The sequence below is a fragment of the Pleurodeles waltl genome, chromosome 2_1 (genome assembly GCF_031143425.1).
Source record: "Pleurodeles waltl isolate 20211129_DDA chromosome 2_1, aPleWal1.hap1.20221129, whole genome shotgun sequence".
Lineage (NCBI taxonomy): Eukaryota > Metazoa > Chordata > Amphibia > Caudata > Salamandridae > Pleurodeles > Pleurodeles waltl.
Window position 1 is genome coordinate 180,975,000 of NC_090438.1, and position 16,251 is coordinate 180,991,250.

Here is a 16,251-nt window from a genome sequence, read left to right on the forward strand (position 1 = left end):
TCAGGGCTTGCTGGTGCATACACGCACAGATGCCTTCTGATTAGAGGTGCTACTGCACGCTGACCTGTGGGATCTCTGTTAAGTGTGCCACCCCATTGGTCGTGAAGCCTCTAGATGATGTCACCTTGAGCATTTCCACCTGCCATTTGTGTGCATATATTTGGACATTTTTGCATTGTAATTAGTAGTGTGTTTAATATAAAGTTTGTTGTAAGAAAACATACTCACTGGACACCAATTTAGTAACTGCTGTTTGTTACTTTGCTGAGTTTGTAGACCACAGCACCTCCCCTGAGTAGGCATTGGACTGCTCTGCCTCACTTCCTTGAGAGTCTAGTGCTCAAAAAGGGTACATGGTTTCCATTTAAGTGCTCCACAGCAGAGGGGCTCAAGAACACAAGTGGTGTAAGAAGCCACTTAAAGATGGTACCACTACCCCTGTCAGCCCCGAGACCCTGCGACTTGGATTCTTGACAATTTCTATATAAAGCGTCAGATTACTACTGTGAATTATCAGTAAGTGGGCACTGTTTTCTCCCTTGTTCAAAATAAGAATTGTTTCATAGGGCAGCAATTTTGTGTTTGTAATTTAGGTAAACTGTCTAATAGGTAGTTTCATAGACTACATTTCCTTCCAAAGTTGTTCTGTTTTGATTTATGATTCATAGCTGTAATCTTGTATAAGAATGTGTCACACCAATAAACAGATAAAATACAGCTATAATCCTATTTCACATTTATTTTAGTTTAATTACTTATAGGTATCTGAACACCATACATAGAAAAAATGATGCACAATCTTCAAAACTGACAAGCGATTTTGTCACAAAATATAAAATAATTTCACAAACTTGTAAATGAATAATAAAGGGCAAACTAGCAAAAATAAGAGTGAGTTCATCGCAATCATGCCTTCCCTCTAGCTCACAAACAAATATGTTTTAGTTTCTTACTATCACCAAAGAAGGAGCCATTATTGTCAATTCCGCTAATAGGCCTTTCCAGTTTCACATCATAAAACCTTTGAATGATTAGTTCGATGTTTCAGATTTTTAAGATTTCAGGGCCATATTTATACTTTTTGACGCACAACTGCGCCAACGCAGTTGTGCGTCAAAGATTTTACCGCCGGCTAACGCCATTCCAACGCGCCATGCGGGTGCCTTATTTATGGAATGACGTTAGCCGGCACTGCGGACTGGTCTGTTTAAAAAAAAATGACTCACACCAGGCCGCGCCGGCGTATGGGAAAATGGGGGTTGTGCGTCAAAAAATGGTGCAAGTCAGGTCTGAGGCAAAAATCAGGCCTCAAACCGGACTTGCGCCATTTATTTTTACACCCAACCCCCATTGAGATGACTCCTGTCTTAGCAAAGACAGAAGTCACGGCCCCTTGCCCAATGGCCATGCCCAGGGGACTTATGTCCCCTGGGCATGGTCATTGGGCATAGTGGCATGTAGGGGGGCCCAAATCAGGCCCCTCTATGCCACTTAAAAAAACGGAAAAAAAATACTTACCAGAAATTACCTTTCCTTCCCTGGGATGGGTCCCTCCATCCTTGGGTGTCCTCCTGGGGGGGCAAGGGTGGCAGGGGGTGTCCCTGGGGGCAGGGGAGGGCACCTCTGGGCTCCTTCCAAGCCCACAGGTCCCTTAACGCCTGCCCTGACCCAGGCGTTAAAAAACGGTTCCCATCATACTGTGCGCTGTTTTTTAAGGCCCACCCCATCCTGTGCGTCAAAATGATGCCAGAGTATTTTTTGGAAGGGAACGCCTGCCTTGCATATCATTAACGCAAGGCAGGTTCCCCCTTCCAAAAAATTACGCACATGGTTGGATTTTGACTTCCGCGGGGTCGGGCGTTAAAGTATAAATATGGAGCAGGGTTTGCGCCGAATGTGCGTCAAACTTTTTGACACACATTTGGCGCAAGCAGAGTATAAATATGCCCCTTAGTGTCAAGAGAAGAGGCTGTGAGAACTCTTAAAACCATCTCTAATCTACACATACCAGTACAAATCTTTAAGTACAAGTACAACATTTGGTTGTGGTTTTCGGAAGATGAGAAGCAGCGATAATCTTTGCTTTAAGGTTTGGTGATTGCTTTGCTGTATTACACATGCTGTGATTTGCACCAGCCCTTATGTGGGGGTTGACTCAAGAAGCCCATTTCTCCTACTCCAGCATAAAAGCAGAATTTGGCAGGGGCTAGTCACAAGCAGCATGTGGCTATGGTGGACTGAAAACTTGATCTGTTTTTATCCTGGACTATTGTATTGCATTTCTTTGAGATAACAACTGCTAGCTCTTCTAGTGACAGAATTGAACTCGTTTTTAAGAGCAGGAGTTTATCTAAGAAAGTGAATATGTTTTGCCAAACAGTGCAGCTGAGCCTAGGCAGGCTGTCGTTTAGCTCAGATTTACAATGACTGTGCCGGAACAGCATGCAGTGTGACGCAAAGACTTAGGGGCATATTTATACTCTGTTTGCGCCAGAATTGCGTCGTTTTTTTTTACGCAATTCCGATGCAAAACTAACTCCATATTTATACTTTGGCGTTAGACGCGTCTAGCGCCAAAGTCCATGGAGTTTGCGTAATTTTTTAGCGTGGACACCTACTTTGCGTTAATGATATGCAAGGTAGGCGTTCCCGTCTAAAAAAGTGACTCCGAGGCATGTGCGCCGTATTTACACTCCCGGGCAAAATTCACGCCCGGGAGTGGGCGGGTCAAAAGAAATGACATCCAGCCGCTTTTGCGCCATTTTTTAGCGCCTGGTCAGGGCAGGCGTTAAGGGACCTGTGGGCTCGGAAGGAGCCCAGAGGTGCCCTCCCATGCCCCCAGGGACACCCCCTGCCACCCTTGCCCACCCCAGGAGGACACCCAAGGCTGGAGGGACCCATCCCAGGGACATTAAGGTAAGTTCAGGTAAGTTTTTATTTTTTATTTTTTTGTGGCATAGGGGGGCCTGATTTGTGCCCCCCTACATGCCACTATGCCCAATGACCATGCCCAGGGGACTTAAGTCCCCTGGGCATGGCCATTGGGCAAGGGGGCATGACTCCTGTCTTTGCTAAGACAGGAGTCATTTCAATGGGGGTTGGGAGTCGAAAAAAACTGCGCAAATCGGGTTGAGGCGAAAAATTTGCCTCAGCCTGACTTGCCCCATTTTTTGGCGCCCAAGGTCCATATCCCCCTACGCCGGCGCTGCCTGGTGTACGTTTTTTTTTTCACGCACACCAGGCAGCGCCGGCGGCTAATGCCGGCTAACGTCATTGAATAAATACGGCGCCCGCATGGCGCTTCAGAATAGCGTTAGCCGGCGCTAATTTATTTGACGCAAAACTGCGTTAGCGCAGTTTTGCGTCAAAAAGTATAAATATGGCCCTTAATTTTTAGAAGAATAAGTGATGGTGAACAAAACTGTGCTCAAATACCAAGGCTATGTAGTCTTGAATCTAACTTTGACCTCATTTATACACTACCAGATACTCACTGCCCATTTATCAGTTTCATACTAGTTCCTGCTTTCTCCTTATGTGGCATTTTGTCTCTCTTTCGCTTTTTCCTTCCTTCCCTTTCCCTCTCTTGTTCTAGGGGACTGTCCGATGAGAAAAAATTAGAGCTGGTCCACAAAAATGAGTGCTCATGGCCCCCACTGGCTCAAATTAAGTACCTTGCATGGGTATCTATTTTCCAGCGCGAAAGGTATTTTGCACTGGAAAGGTGTGCTTTTTTCAGTGCAGATAGAGTTTGCGCCATCCTGCGCTAGAGGGGCCTTACTTGGGTATTACTTGTGTTAGAGTTGGACTCTTGCTCTAGGCAAGACTGCTGGTTTAGGGATGACAGCACTTTTGTTTGTAGGCGACTAGGCCAAACCTACAACAAGTTGCAACTGTCTGCCCAACCCTCCCGGCTCACAAGCAGTACCTCAACAAAAACCCAAACAGTAAAAGGTGATTTCTGGCAGCCTTTACGCATGGACTCAAGAGTGCAACATCTCAGGGGAGTCATGGTTAAACAGAGAGTACCCTTTTCTCACATAAGCAGTAAGTCACAGTAACACAGGCAGCAAAGGAGATGCAGTGAAGTTTTCAATGGGTTTTATTAATAAAACTGCAACCTATTGTAAAATGCATGAGCTGCAATGAATAAGATAATGAACAATACAAGAAGCAGAATTGTGAAGATGAGAGTCGTGAATACAAAGCCCCCCACCATCTTGCAATAGCATGAAATGTAAAAGATCCATAAAAGCCTAGCATGGGGAACCTAATCTCTAATCTAAGGAGAGCTAGGTGTAATAAACCTAATATGCCAATACATTGTCCATGAGAAGAGCCCCCCAACCCTTGTTACCTTGGAATGAGGTCTCCAGATCAGACTCCGTGGTGACACGAAAGGTGGGTCTGCATCAAGGCGACGTGCAGGATAGATATCGTTGATGGCATCTGGTAGGAATCTCTCTGATAACCTTGTCTGTGTGAGATGTATTTATACAGAACTTGTAGGACCTCTGACGCAGGGATGTTCCCAAAAGATAGATAAAACGGCATGCTTGGGGCGGCAATTTTATAAACAATTCCCTCTAAAAGTACATTATGTTCCTGTCACACATAAGTGGGGAAGGGACGTGATGTGAAAACCTACGTATATCACTTTGACGCTAATAGTGACACCTTCACAGAGTGGCACTGTTAATATGAAATCAAAACATCTTCCTAACTATAAACATTGCAGACTTCTTGGAAGAAATTATTAAATAAATGCACTAAAACAGAACAGACTAAGTAGGTTAAAAGTCACTATGTGAGGGGGGCACAGGTCTGCAAACCAGAAGGCTAAGCTAACTCCTGATTCCTAAAAAAACTAAATAGGATCCACTACACTTGGGAATATCTGTGCAAACACCTATTGTTTTTGATGCAAAGCCAGATCTACACAGCTAGCCGTACTGGGCTTTCTGTCCAAAACTAAAGCCTCCTTGAAGTAGGTGCTAGCAAGGGGAAATGTTTCCATTTAACCAAACATTCCTCACACTGTATGTGTGCCGCAGCACATATACAATGTATAGAATGTTTAAGAATTTGCCTAGGCATCAGATTTTTCCTGGAAGGGTAGGGCAGACATGCAGACCTCTACAATATGGTGCAAGGGTTGGGTATGGCGCTAGGCAACCTTTATAGAGTGCCACCACAGGGGATGACTGCAGCAGATACTATTTTTAGGTCGAGCCTAGGCAGCGCGCATGCACTGTCTGTGAGACATGCTGTATTCACTATGTGAGCTTTCATCCTGCCCCCCTCTGCTGATTTGTTAATGTGCAAGTCATTCTGAAAAGCTTGCTTCTGTGTGGTTTGTTTTACTTATATTTCCCTCCTTCATGTGGCTAGTTTCCTCCCCTGGAGTATTGACTAGTCTCTTTTCTCTGTAGTGTTTTTTCTCTTTGTGTTTGTGCACTCTTTTTTTTTTGTATGTTGTTTTCATTAAGCTTGTGCGCAATGTAAGACTCGAACCTGGGTCCCCATTTCCAAAGTAGGTAGCTCTGACCGTTATGCCACCAGAACAGTGCAGGTTTTTTATTTGAGGTTTTAGTTTACCGTTTGCTGGACTTCAAGAACCAGGATGCTGCAAAACAAGCAGGAGCCAGCCAAGGCGATGTTTCTGCAATGTGTCCTAGATTCCTGGAAGCATACGACTGACTATTCAGCTGCTGAAAAAACCCTGATCAGGCTGAAAATTACAGACCCATATCATTCATTCCAAGTGTCAGTAACATTTCAGAAAAACTGGTAAACAGGTATATGACCGACTTTCTGGAAACTAACAACCACCTGCATCAGATGCAAACTGCTTTTTGACCTGGGTGCAGTACAGAGACAGCTCTCTTACTGGTCACAGAAGTTCCTAAGAAAATACTAGACCAAGTCAGTGAAGGCCTCTTTTTGATGGAGACACATCAGCTCAAATGTTGAATGCCGAAGTGGCTCTTCTCTGAGCCCTAATCTCTTCAGTGCGTACGTCCACTCTTTATCAGACATCATCTGCGCATCAGGTTTCACCATGGTGTCACATTCAGACAACACTCAGATTGTTGTCTTCCTGTCACCTAATATGGATTTAACATCTGAGAAACTGTCCATCTGTTTGGAACAGGTGATCAGTTGGATGGCAACCAGCTGTCTCATGCTGAATGGTGACAAAACAGAGTAATGGAAATTGGTAACAACCCTTTGCTCTGGGATCAACTCTTCCGGCCCCATGTTTGAGTGAACTCCCCCACACCCAAATCAGAAGTGACTAGCCTTGTGGTAATACTGGATAAAGATCTGGCCATGGCCTCCCAGACAAAGAAAGTTGCAGATACATGCTTTGGCCTCTTAAGAGCCCTTAGAAAGACGCTCAAATGGATCTCTATGGAAACATGGATAACAGTGGTCCAGGCATTGTACTCTCTCGTTTAGAATATTGCAACTCTCTTTACCTAGGCAGCTCCTCTTATGTCATGTGAAAGCTGCAAGTTATTCAAACTGCAGTGGCTTGAGTACTGCTGGGCCTACCGAAAATGCAATCAGCACGCTCAACTGTTCCCAAAATCAAGAGAGCTAGAAGTGGAGGCTGGTCGTTTCATACCTGGTATCCAAGCTCTGGCACTCCCTTCTACCAATCTCAGAACAAATGGCAATCTGCTAAGTTTCAGGAAACATTTAAAGGGCCATCGTTAAATGCTTTCTGAAACAGCAACAGCTTATTCTCATTCTTACTAGTCCTGTCAGCGATGGGAAGCTCGTTTTGGGTAGCTGTGTGCTCTATAACAACTCTAATAATAATATCCTCACCCATCCCTAAACCCTAAAAATACACTTACCAGCCAATACCCTCACCAACCACTAAACCCTAAAAATATCCTTACTACCCAATACCTTCACCTACCTCCAAACCCTAAAATACCCTTACCACCCAAATACCCTTACTCACCCTAAATTCTGAAAATACCCTTACCACCCAAATACCCTTACCCACCCAAAACTCTACAAATACCCTAACCACCCGATATCTTCACCAACCCCAAACCCTAAAAATACCTTTACCAAGAGTACCCTCACCCATCTCTAAACCTTAAAACTACCCTTACCACCTAAATATCCTTACCTACCCTAAAACCTAAAAATACCCTTACCCACCCTAAACCATTAAAACACCCTTATTACCCAATACCCTTACCACCCTTAAACCATAAAATAAAGGCAATGCATGGTAAAGACATTGCATGATAAACAATGCATGGTAAAGGTATTGTGTGGTAAAGATTGCGTTATAAAGGATTTTTCCTGCATACAGTGACATTCACTGCACAAAATTTAAAGCATATCCTTTGACATCATGCATCTCACCAAACACCTTAGACTTAGGTCTAACTACCTGCAAAACACACAAAAATGTACTGCAAAAAAGGACTGAGAATACATTGCAAATAAAAGGTTTTTTTGGCATCATCAGGGGGATGAACCACTATATAAATAATACAAAGCAATGTCACCTCGGGATTCATTTTATGCAATTTAAAGGTGCTCTGAATAATAAAAAGTAATTCTCCAAGGCTGTGCTTGAGTGAATTGAGCAATAAAGTATTGGACTATTTGGATTAGAATTTCCAATTTAAAAAAAGACGCATTTGATTTCTGGTAACTGTGGTGGGCCCCATAAATTGTACATACTTCTGCAAAGTATTTCTTTGTTCCATCAGTGGGGCATCTAGCAATGCAGCTGGAGAGCTACTGACTCTTTATTGAGTATCTGACTGTAGTGTGAGGAGTCTTTCCAGCTCTCACGAGGTTAGTTCATCTACGTGAGCCAGCACCCAGGCCTGTAACCTGCCAAAATACATCAGTAACACATGTATCTGGCATGAGTAATGATAACGAGACTCATCACCAGGGAAGGTTGAGCTTGATTGTAGTACTCAGCCATGAGGAAACTTCTGTAGCAGGATCTTTCACCCAAGTCCGACCCTTACTGTAACCTTTGTCATGAGTGTGTCATCCCCCGTTCCCCTCCGGCCTATTTCTCCTGACCTCCATGCCTATTGGTTTACAAATCATTTGAACAGCTACCAAGACCTACCCCATTGACCAATATTCCTCTGCCTCCCCCTTCTGTCTGTGAACACTCTGTGTAGGAATCTGTCTATTGATGTAGTGCACCAATGTATGGGGACACTATGCAGATAGTCCCGTCAACCCTTATAGGCTTACAGGGTTAAAAATGACAATCCCAAAGGCTCTCTTTTGTGGTAGTGTGAGCGAGCAGTTAGGCTTATCAGAAGGTAGTGCTAAGTATTTGTTGTACTCAAAGAGGCAATAAATGTGACACATACTCAAGAAAAACCTGAGTCCAATTGTTAGAAAAAATGTTAATTTTGTTTATATTATGTTTCAACATCAGAATACTGTTGCAAAAATAAATACTGATGTAGTTTTAAGAAAACAAGCAAAATACTTGAAGTGTTTTTAGGGCAGGAATGCAATCCTATGGATAAAAACACATATATTGCATATGGGCATCCAACAGCTACTTACAGGACCAGTCTTCAGGAGTTAAGGTAAGTACTGGGCACTGTCCAAGACAGCACCAAAGGTCACCTCTGGGACCTCTGGGACGTCCGGGTGCAGAGGTGCTTTACGACGTCGGGTGCCCAAGGACTTGAATGGGAAACGGTAAAAAGAAGCTGGAGGTGAGGACTGTGGGAGGAGGGGGTGGAACCAATATGGGGACTCAAGTCTTGCAATGCTCGAGGACAGAGGGACACCTTTGGGCATCTTCTGCCCGGTATGGGATGGCCAGGTGCAGAGGTGTCCTAGGGGATGGGTTTTTGTCACAGGAGACTGTTGCGGTGGGGGGGGGGCCTTCACAAAGAGGCTGCAGGCGGTATTAGGGAGTCCACAGCTGAGGAACTCAGGGTGGGCTCATGTCCTGAAGGGGCTTGGTTACCACACTGGCACTGTTGGCCCAATTCAAGTCGGATTGAGCAGCACAGGTGCAGTAGTGCTTTCTGGTGTTGGATTTTTGATGGTGGTCGGGAGTCCTCAAGGTTCTTCTTGGGTGCCTGCAGAGTGAAAGGAAGTAGCTCTGCTACTTCACTGGAGATCTTGGTGCTTCTTGAAGTGCAAGTAGTCCACCCAGGCTTCTGGAGGCAGAGCAGCTGCAGGACAGGCGACTTTGGCGCAATTGTCAAGGACTGCAGACTGGCTGGCAGGGTTGGGACCCAAGTCAGTAGCTGCTCCTCTGTTCTTGCTTTCCGCAGCTCTTTGGTGTCCTTTTCTTTTTGGGTCCAGAGAATCTGTCTTCTAGGGTCGGGAGCCACATAAATACTGAATTTAGGGCATTTAGGGGTGTGTAGGGCAGTAACCAATGGGCTACTTATCCTTGGGATGCCTAGTCCCCCTATATGACCCCAACCTGTGGGGGGTGGGATTATTCCTATCCAGGAAGGCCTAGTTCCAACCACAGACAAGATGGTGGAACCCTTCCTCGAGTGTCCACCTCAGGTGGTCCACCTTCCACCTTAGGGGTGTGTTTAACCCAGAGGTTGGTACACGCCTACTGAGTAACTAATTTTTTAGCATGTCTAGGTGCCAAAAGGGCCTCAGTGCAGGAGGTGGCTACACCCAGGTCTGGGGAGGCCGGGGGGTTGCATACTAAAGGTGAGAACGTGGGCCCTTACCTCCTTGGGGGCAGACACCTACCTGTGGTAGCAGGCTGGTTGCGACCAGTATGCCAACACATCCAGAGACTAGTAAGGTTCAGGGGGCACCTTTAAGGTGCCCCCCTATGAGTGCATGTCATAATAAATCAGAGGATGGCATCAGCCTGGCTTTGTTATGATGAGGTGTTTGATACCAAACACCACAGGGTTCAGTAAAGCAATTATGTGACTGGGCCACTCATGTTGACAAGTGTCCAGCACATACCTTAAGATGGCTTCCCTGTTCACTTGTAATGCTCAGCAATGGGGCTGGGCATCACAGGGGCATATCTGCTCATGCAGATATGACAACACATCAAATATAATGCACCCTGCTTTAGATGTCGAGACGGGACCACTCACCTGGAAAGCAGGATGTCTGCAGGGGCGATTGTATGCCACCGGCCTCCTTGAACACCTCTCGTCGCTTCCTGGTGGACACCGAAACCCTGGCAGGTGCCCCAAAAGGAAAGGGGGAGTGGAAGAGAAAGAGACAAAACACTGCCACGTCTTGCCGGTCCAGCCAGGCATCCTGTATTTTCGGGGGGCAGGTCGTTGTTGACAGAGTGATAGTAGAGTTAGTGCACTCAACTTCCTTGAAACTGAATCTCTCTTTCTGATATGGGCACGGGAACAGTAGAAGAACACCGGGATGCTCATGAACTTTTCTTGGATAATAACTGTTGGCACAATTACTAACACTGCATTACCAAAAACCCAAACTGAGTACCATAACAATAAGTACTGCGACACTAGGGCTAGCTTCACAGAGATTCACTGTTGCACACTACAATTAGAACTGTGGTTGCACTTATCATGTACAAGAAAAACAAAAAAAGGGGGCATTAATTATATCGTATATAACTTTCCTGAATGCATAGGGTTAAACTAAAAGGAACAAAAACAGTCCAAGAAATACAAATGTCCACTCTGGGTTTAAACAGAGTGGCACAGTTTGGTTTGGGTTCACTGTCTGTGTGAAAAACCCTTCAAAAGCAAATTCCTCAAACCTGAAACACAGGCATGAATGACACAATTGAAATCCAAGAGTTATGCTATTAGAGAAAGAAAAGTCATGTAAATGCGCTTTTAAAATTGCACTGTCACTTTTTGTAGTACTTGAGCGCAAGCAGATTTCCTGAAGCACATTTAGGCAAGTAACTACAATAATAATGTAGAATGTTCAGAAATGCATTTGTCTCTTCAAGATAAGCATTCTGCCAAAATACGAGGTCTGAAATACACCAGCTGTTGTAGGAAAGCGGGGCGCTCAAAGAACAAACATCCTGGAGAATACTAGTTACTTATCAAATCAAATCAAATTAAATCAAAAAAATGTATAAAGCGCGCTTCTCACCCGTGAGTGTCTGAAGGCGCTGAGGGAGGAGGGGGGCTGCCGTTTTACTGTTCGAAGAGCCATGTCTTGAGGAGCTTTCGGAAAGACATGAGGTCCTGGGTCTTGCAGAGGTCGTTGGGGAGGGAGTTCCAGGTTTTGGGGGTGAGGTAGGAGAAAGATCTGCCTCCTGAGGTGGGGCGTTGGATGCGAGGAACTGTGTCGAGGGTGAGGTTGGTGGAGCGGAGGTGGTGGGTGGGAATGTGGAAGTTCACTCTTTCGTTGAGGTAGGCTAGTCCAGTGTTGTGGAGGGATTTGTGTGCGTGGATGAGGACTTTGAATATGACCCTTTTGTCGATAGGAAGCCAGTGGATGGATCTGAGGTGGGCAGAGATGTGTTCATGGCGTGGGAGGTTCAGGATGAGGCGTGCGCCGTGTTTTGGATCCTCTGGAGTTTCTGCAGAAGCTTGACTGTGGTGCCGGCGTAGTGGGCGTTTCCGTAGTCTAGCCTGCTGCTGATGAGTGCCTGGGTGACTGTCTTTCTAGTTTCTATGGGTATCCATTTGAAGGTTTTTCACAGTATGCGGAGGGTGTTGAAGCAAGAGGAGGTGATCGAGATGATTTGCTGGGTCATGGAGAGAGAAGTATCTAAGATGACTCTGAGGTTGCGTGCATGGGTGGCGGGTGTTGGAGGAGGTTCTAGGGTGGTGGGCCACCTGGAGTTGTCCCATATTGATTTGTTGGGGCCGAAGATGATGATTTTGGTCTTGTTGGAGTTTAGTTTGAGGTGGCTTGCTGTCATCCAGCTGGTGGTGTCTAGGACTCCGGCGTGGAGGTTGGTCTTGGTGGTGGTGGGGTTCCTGGTGAGGGAGATGACGAGTTGGGTGTCGTCTCCATAGGATATGATGGTGATTACGTGGGGGCGGAGGATGTTGGCGAGTGGGGCCATGTAAATGTTGAAGAGGGTGGGGCTGAGGGAGGACCCTTGGGGAACTCCGCAGATGATCTTGGTTGCTTGAGATTGGAAGGGAGGGAGGCAGATTCTCTGGGTCCTTTCTGTGAGGAAGAAGGCGAGCCAGTCCAGGGCCTTGTGTCGGATTCCTGCGTTGTAGAGGCATGTGCGGAGTATCTGGTGGCAGACAGTGTCGAAGGCTGCGGAGAGGTCCAGGAGGATGAGTGCGACGGTCTCGCCTTTGTCGACTCTGGTTCTGATGTCGTTGGTGCAGGCGATGAGGGCGGTCTCAGTGCTGTGGTTCTTGCGGAGCCCAGACTGGGATGCGTTGAGTGCGTTGTTTTCCTCTAGGAAGTGAGACAGGCAGGCGTTCACTAACTTCTGAACCTTGGTGGGGAAGGGGAGAAGGGAGATAGGGCGGTAGTTCATGAAGTCATCAGGGTTTGCTTTGGGTTTTTTCAGGAGAGCGGTTACTTCTGCGAGCTTCCACTTCTGCAGTCTTTTCCGGAGTGCTGGAGAAATGCCTGGTGTCAGCTGGTACAGGAACGAAGAAAAGAATTGCCTCAAAAGTCCTGAATATGAGGATGACAGCAGGGGCTGGGCTGCCAAATCAGATGCTGAGATCAGGAAACAAAACAAAGCCAAGCAGGAAGGCATGCTTCACTCTGCTATTTATAGCCAATCAGGAAAGCAGTTGAATTTCCACATGTGGATGAGTCACCACAACCAATTAGAAGCACATGTGTACACCACACCCAATTAGAAGCACATGTCTACACCTGCTCACATTAGCAACAAGCATTGGTAAAAACAAGCATTGATAAAACCAATTGTGTAACACAGCAAATTATGTTTACTTAGAAACATGAAGGTTTAACCAAGAACAGAGATAGGATTTAACCCTAATCCCTGGGGATGCTGACAGATAATGCAGGAGGCACCTTGGGGATTCCTGACATTAGAGCTCGAAGGCCTGGTGTAGGGGTGACTTACATATACTTAGATGCAGTGATGGTAACATGGGACATAATGGGTATGCCATTTTGTGGTTCACCTGGCTTGCACCAAGACACGCAGACTGCAATGGCGGCTTTGTGTACCTCGTTTTGTGAGTGGTCCCTGAAGGTGGCACAATAAGTGCAACAGCCCTTAGGGACCCTCTTCTCTACCATTGCCCTAGGTACCAGGGTACCACTTACTAGGGACTTACACAAATAGAGGAGTGTGCCAATTGCACACATTATTACTTGTTTTTGGAGAAAGAGCACTGGCACTGGGGACCTAGTTAACAGGGATCCAGTGCACCTCAATTGAAAAACCTCAGTACCAGTGAGCAAAAAGTGGGGATGACCATGTCAAAAAAAGGTATGTTCCTACACTCTGATAGGGAGTCTTATCGATGTAGACTGAGGTATGTGCGCCCTAGCGCTTTAGGTCTCACAGAAGTTATGGAAAGTGCTAAATATGCAATACAATGCAATAGTGATAGAGGATGTAAAGTGTGTGGATTATCAGGAACGGCTTGCGGTGCTGAATGGGGGTGGGTGGCAGGATCCGGGGGCATAGGAGGAGGAAATATATTTTTTTTAAAAACATACCTCTATAGTCGCTGCTCCTCTCACAGACAGACTGCAGGCACAGGCTCCCAGCCGGCCCTGCAGCCAATCCTGACGCTGCTCAGAACAGCATTAGGATTGGCTGGGAGTGCCCAGCCAGGACGCTCCCAGGCAGACTGGGAATCTGTGCATGTGTGTTTGGCCAGCCCGAGACAGCCGGCCAAACATAGATGCGCAGTGAGGGGGTGTGCTGTGCACTCCCCCTCAGTGCTTGTCACAGTCTGTGGCCCGCCCTTTTTTTAACCACAAAACGATAATAAACACAGTTTATTATTGTTTTTTGGTAAAAGGTTTGCATCTGCTGCTGCTGGCGAGGGGGGAGGTGACGCTCCTCCGCTCTAATGGAGGAGCCGCACCTGTGGATTATTCACGTGATGATGTATCAGGGATTTTGAACGAGACAAGTGATTCTGGCCTGTCACTGCAGAGAATGAGGTCCTATTAATAGTAAATACATCTGTATTCTACTTAAACCTGTTCTGTCTATGAATGGCTATTTTGTACCATAGTTGAAACCTCACAGGTAGGCTTTCTGTGTCTGGGATTGTTGCTATATGTTGAGAAAAACGCATTCATGCCTCTTACATCCTAACTGTCATGATATAAGCTATATCCTTCTTGTACTGCTGTTACCTGCATTGTGCTCTGTGTCTGTGCATTCATGTGCTATCCATGTTCTATCTATTAGTGAGCTTGCTCTGCTGATGGTTATGCGCTGTCCTTCTCTGTTGTGTGTAGGAACACGTAATTATCTTCTGAGTGTGAAGATGCCTGAACAGTTGGCTTTGCCACTGTATATTTTAGCGAGGGAACTGGTAAAGATAGGCACCCACACAGGGAAAATGGGCTTTCCAAGTGTGACGTGCATTCTCATGCATGGTACCAGGTGCCCACGGCTGTTTTAACACATCATTGGTGGTGACACCCACACGCAGATAACTAGAGAGATCCTATGTTACAAGAATAGCAGAGTCACTATAAAGTAACATTGTTAATAAGAACTAGATCTGCACAGTGGCAGAAGCTACTAGAATTAGTTGCAAATTGTTTGACAAGATATAATGTGGTCTCCTTTTTGTGTTAAAAACTAAAATGTGACAATGTAGAGCCAGCCTACAGTTATCTATGTGTGCTTGTCTTGCAGCATTCCAGTGTTTACCCTGTCTCAACTCCTTCCGGCCTCTCAGATGACCCGCAGGCGCCATCACAGCCAGCCTCGAGCTTCATGTGGTCATCCAGTGCCCCGCCACGCTACTCCCCTCCACATTTCCCTCCAGACGAGAAGCCACCACCATACACACCATAAACCAAACCCATCCTGATCTACAGTTTGTTATTTAATGTGAAAAAGGAGTAGCAAATAAGCCCACCTTGTGAGGACATTTCCCATATGTGTTCATTGTAGAAAGGGGGTTACTTTTGGAGACAGGGGTGGGGGGCAGAGAGAAGAGAAGCAAGAGAGAACATGTGACCATATGAGCTCATTGTTTTGCTGCTTCATTTGTGAGTCAGTCACTCCACCACACATAATCAGGAAAGAATGGGATAAGTAACTCAAAACAAATGATGCCAGAACTGTTATAGCATGCGCCATAATTTAGTCAGTGCTGTTGGTTTCCGAATCCCCGCAGAGCAGATACTCGCTCTCCCATTCACCATGGGATACTTAAAGGGACAAGTAAGGTGGACTTCCTAACACTCCAGTAATTTTCAATATTATGTGTACAGTTATATCAAAGAAAGTACTGTTGGCCTTAATACAAAAATGTTTTTTTACAAATTTTTGATCAACTATCTTCCAAAACACAGGTGTGTTGTGATCAGTTGCTACTTAGGGGATTCTGGAGTGAGTGCACAGCTTTCTCACATCTACTGCCGAAAGATTTTTTTGTACACCAAATGCAAGTTATATGTGTCTGTGTCAAGTTAAAGTTGTCTGTTAAATCATGTGTCATTATGACTGAGCCTTTCAGAATTTGTTCCGAAAGATGAATTGTCTCATTAAAACAGAACATACAGTGGATGATACTGTAAATACCTATTAAGAATTTCTGTTTTTCATTGACTAGTGTAAGCGACTTTTAGCCCAATGATACTCTGATCAGATATATTCATGAATAACATGCTGGTTATTTGTATTGGCCCTATATGCTAGCAACATCTTGTTTTTAAATTTCTTTGTTATTAATTTTTCGTCCACAGAGTTGTTCAAACCATACATAGACATCAGTTTACTTTCTATATGAGGGTGGGTTACATAGCGTTACAGAACACGGATGAACATTTGCGTATAAATCTAATGCACAGACAACTGGGATGACAATATTTGATTACAGTAAGATGCAGAGGGTGGCATACAAAATCAGTGTATAGAAGTATTCAATTATCATGAACAAGGGACCTCGAATTCGTGGTCAGGGAGGAGTCCAAGGTACCGGGTGGGTATCTCAATGGGTACCATCTAGCTCTGGATCGTCCAGAGTCAATAAGTAGTCCCTTAACTGCTGCCGGATGTCTTTTGTGCAGAATGTGGGGGGTTGCAGGAATGCGTAGACCTCACTTGTTATATCGCAATATATGAGGCTCTGCAGCCATGCCCTCGTTGTA

General features: G+C 45.5%; 1 protein-coding gene across 2 annotated transcripts in view; it reads left to right on the forward strand.

Annotated features, from left to right (window-relative positions):
- The window catches only part of TMEM255A (transmembrane protein 255A), a 251,261-nt gene extending 235,569 nt beyond the window's left edge, over positions 1-15,692 (forward strand). The window contains exon 9 of one of the 2 annotated variants that reach the window (XM_069212129.1): positions 14,789-15,692. In XM_069212129.1, coding sequence (XP_069068230.1) covers positions 14,789-14,950 — 162 coding nt within the window. In that variant the 3' untranslated portion in view covers positions 14,951-15,692. The remainder of the gene's footprint in view (positions 1-14,788) is intronic. The other variant, XM_069212119.1, reaches the window with a different exon arrangement.
- Positions 15,693-16,251: the final 559 nt, after the last annotated feature.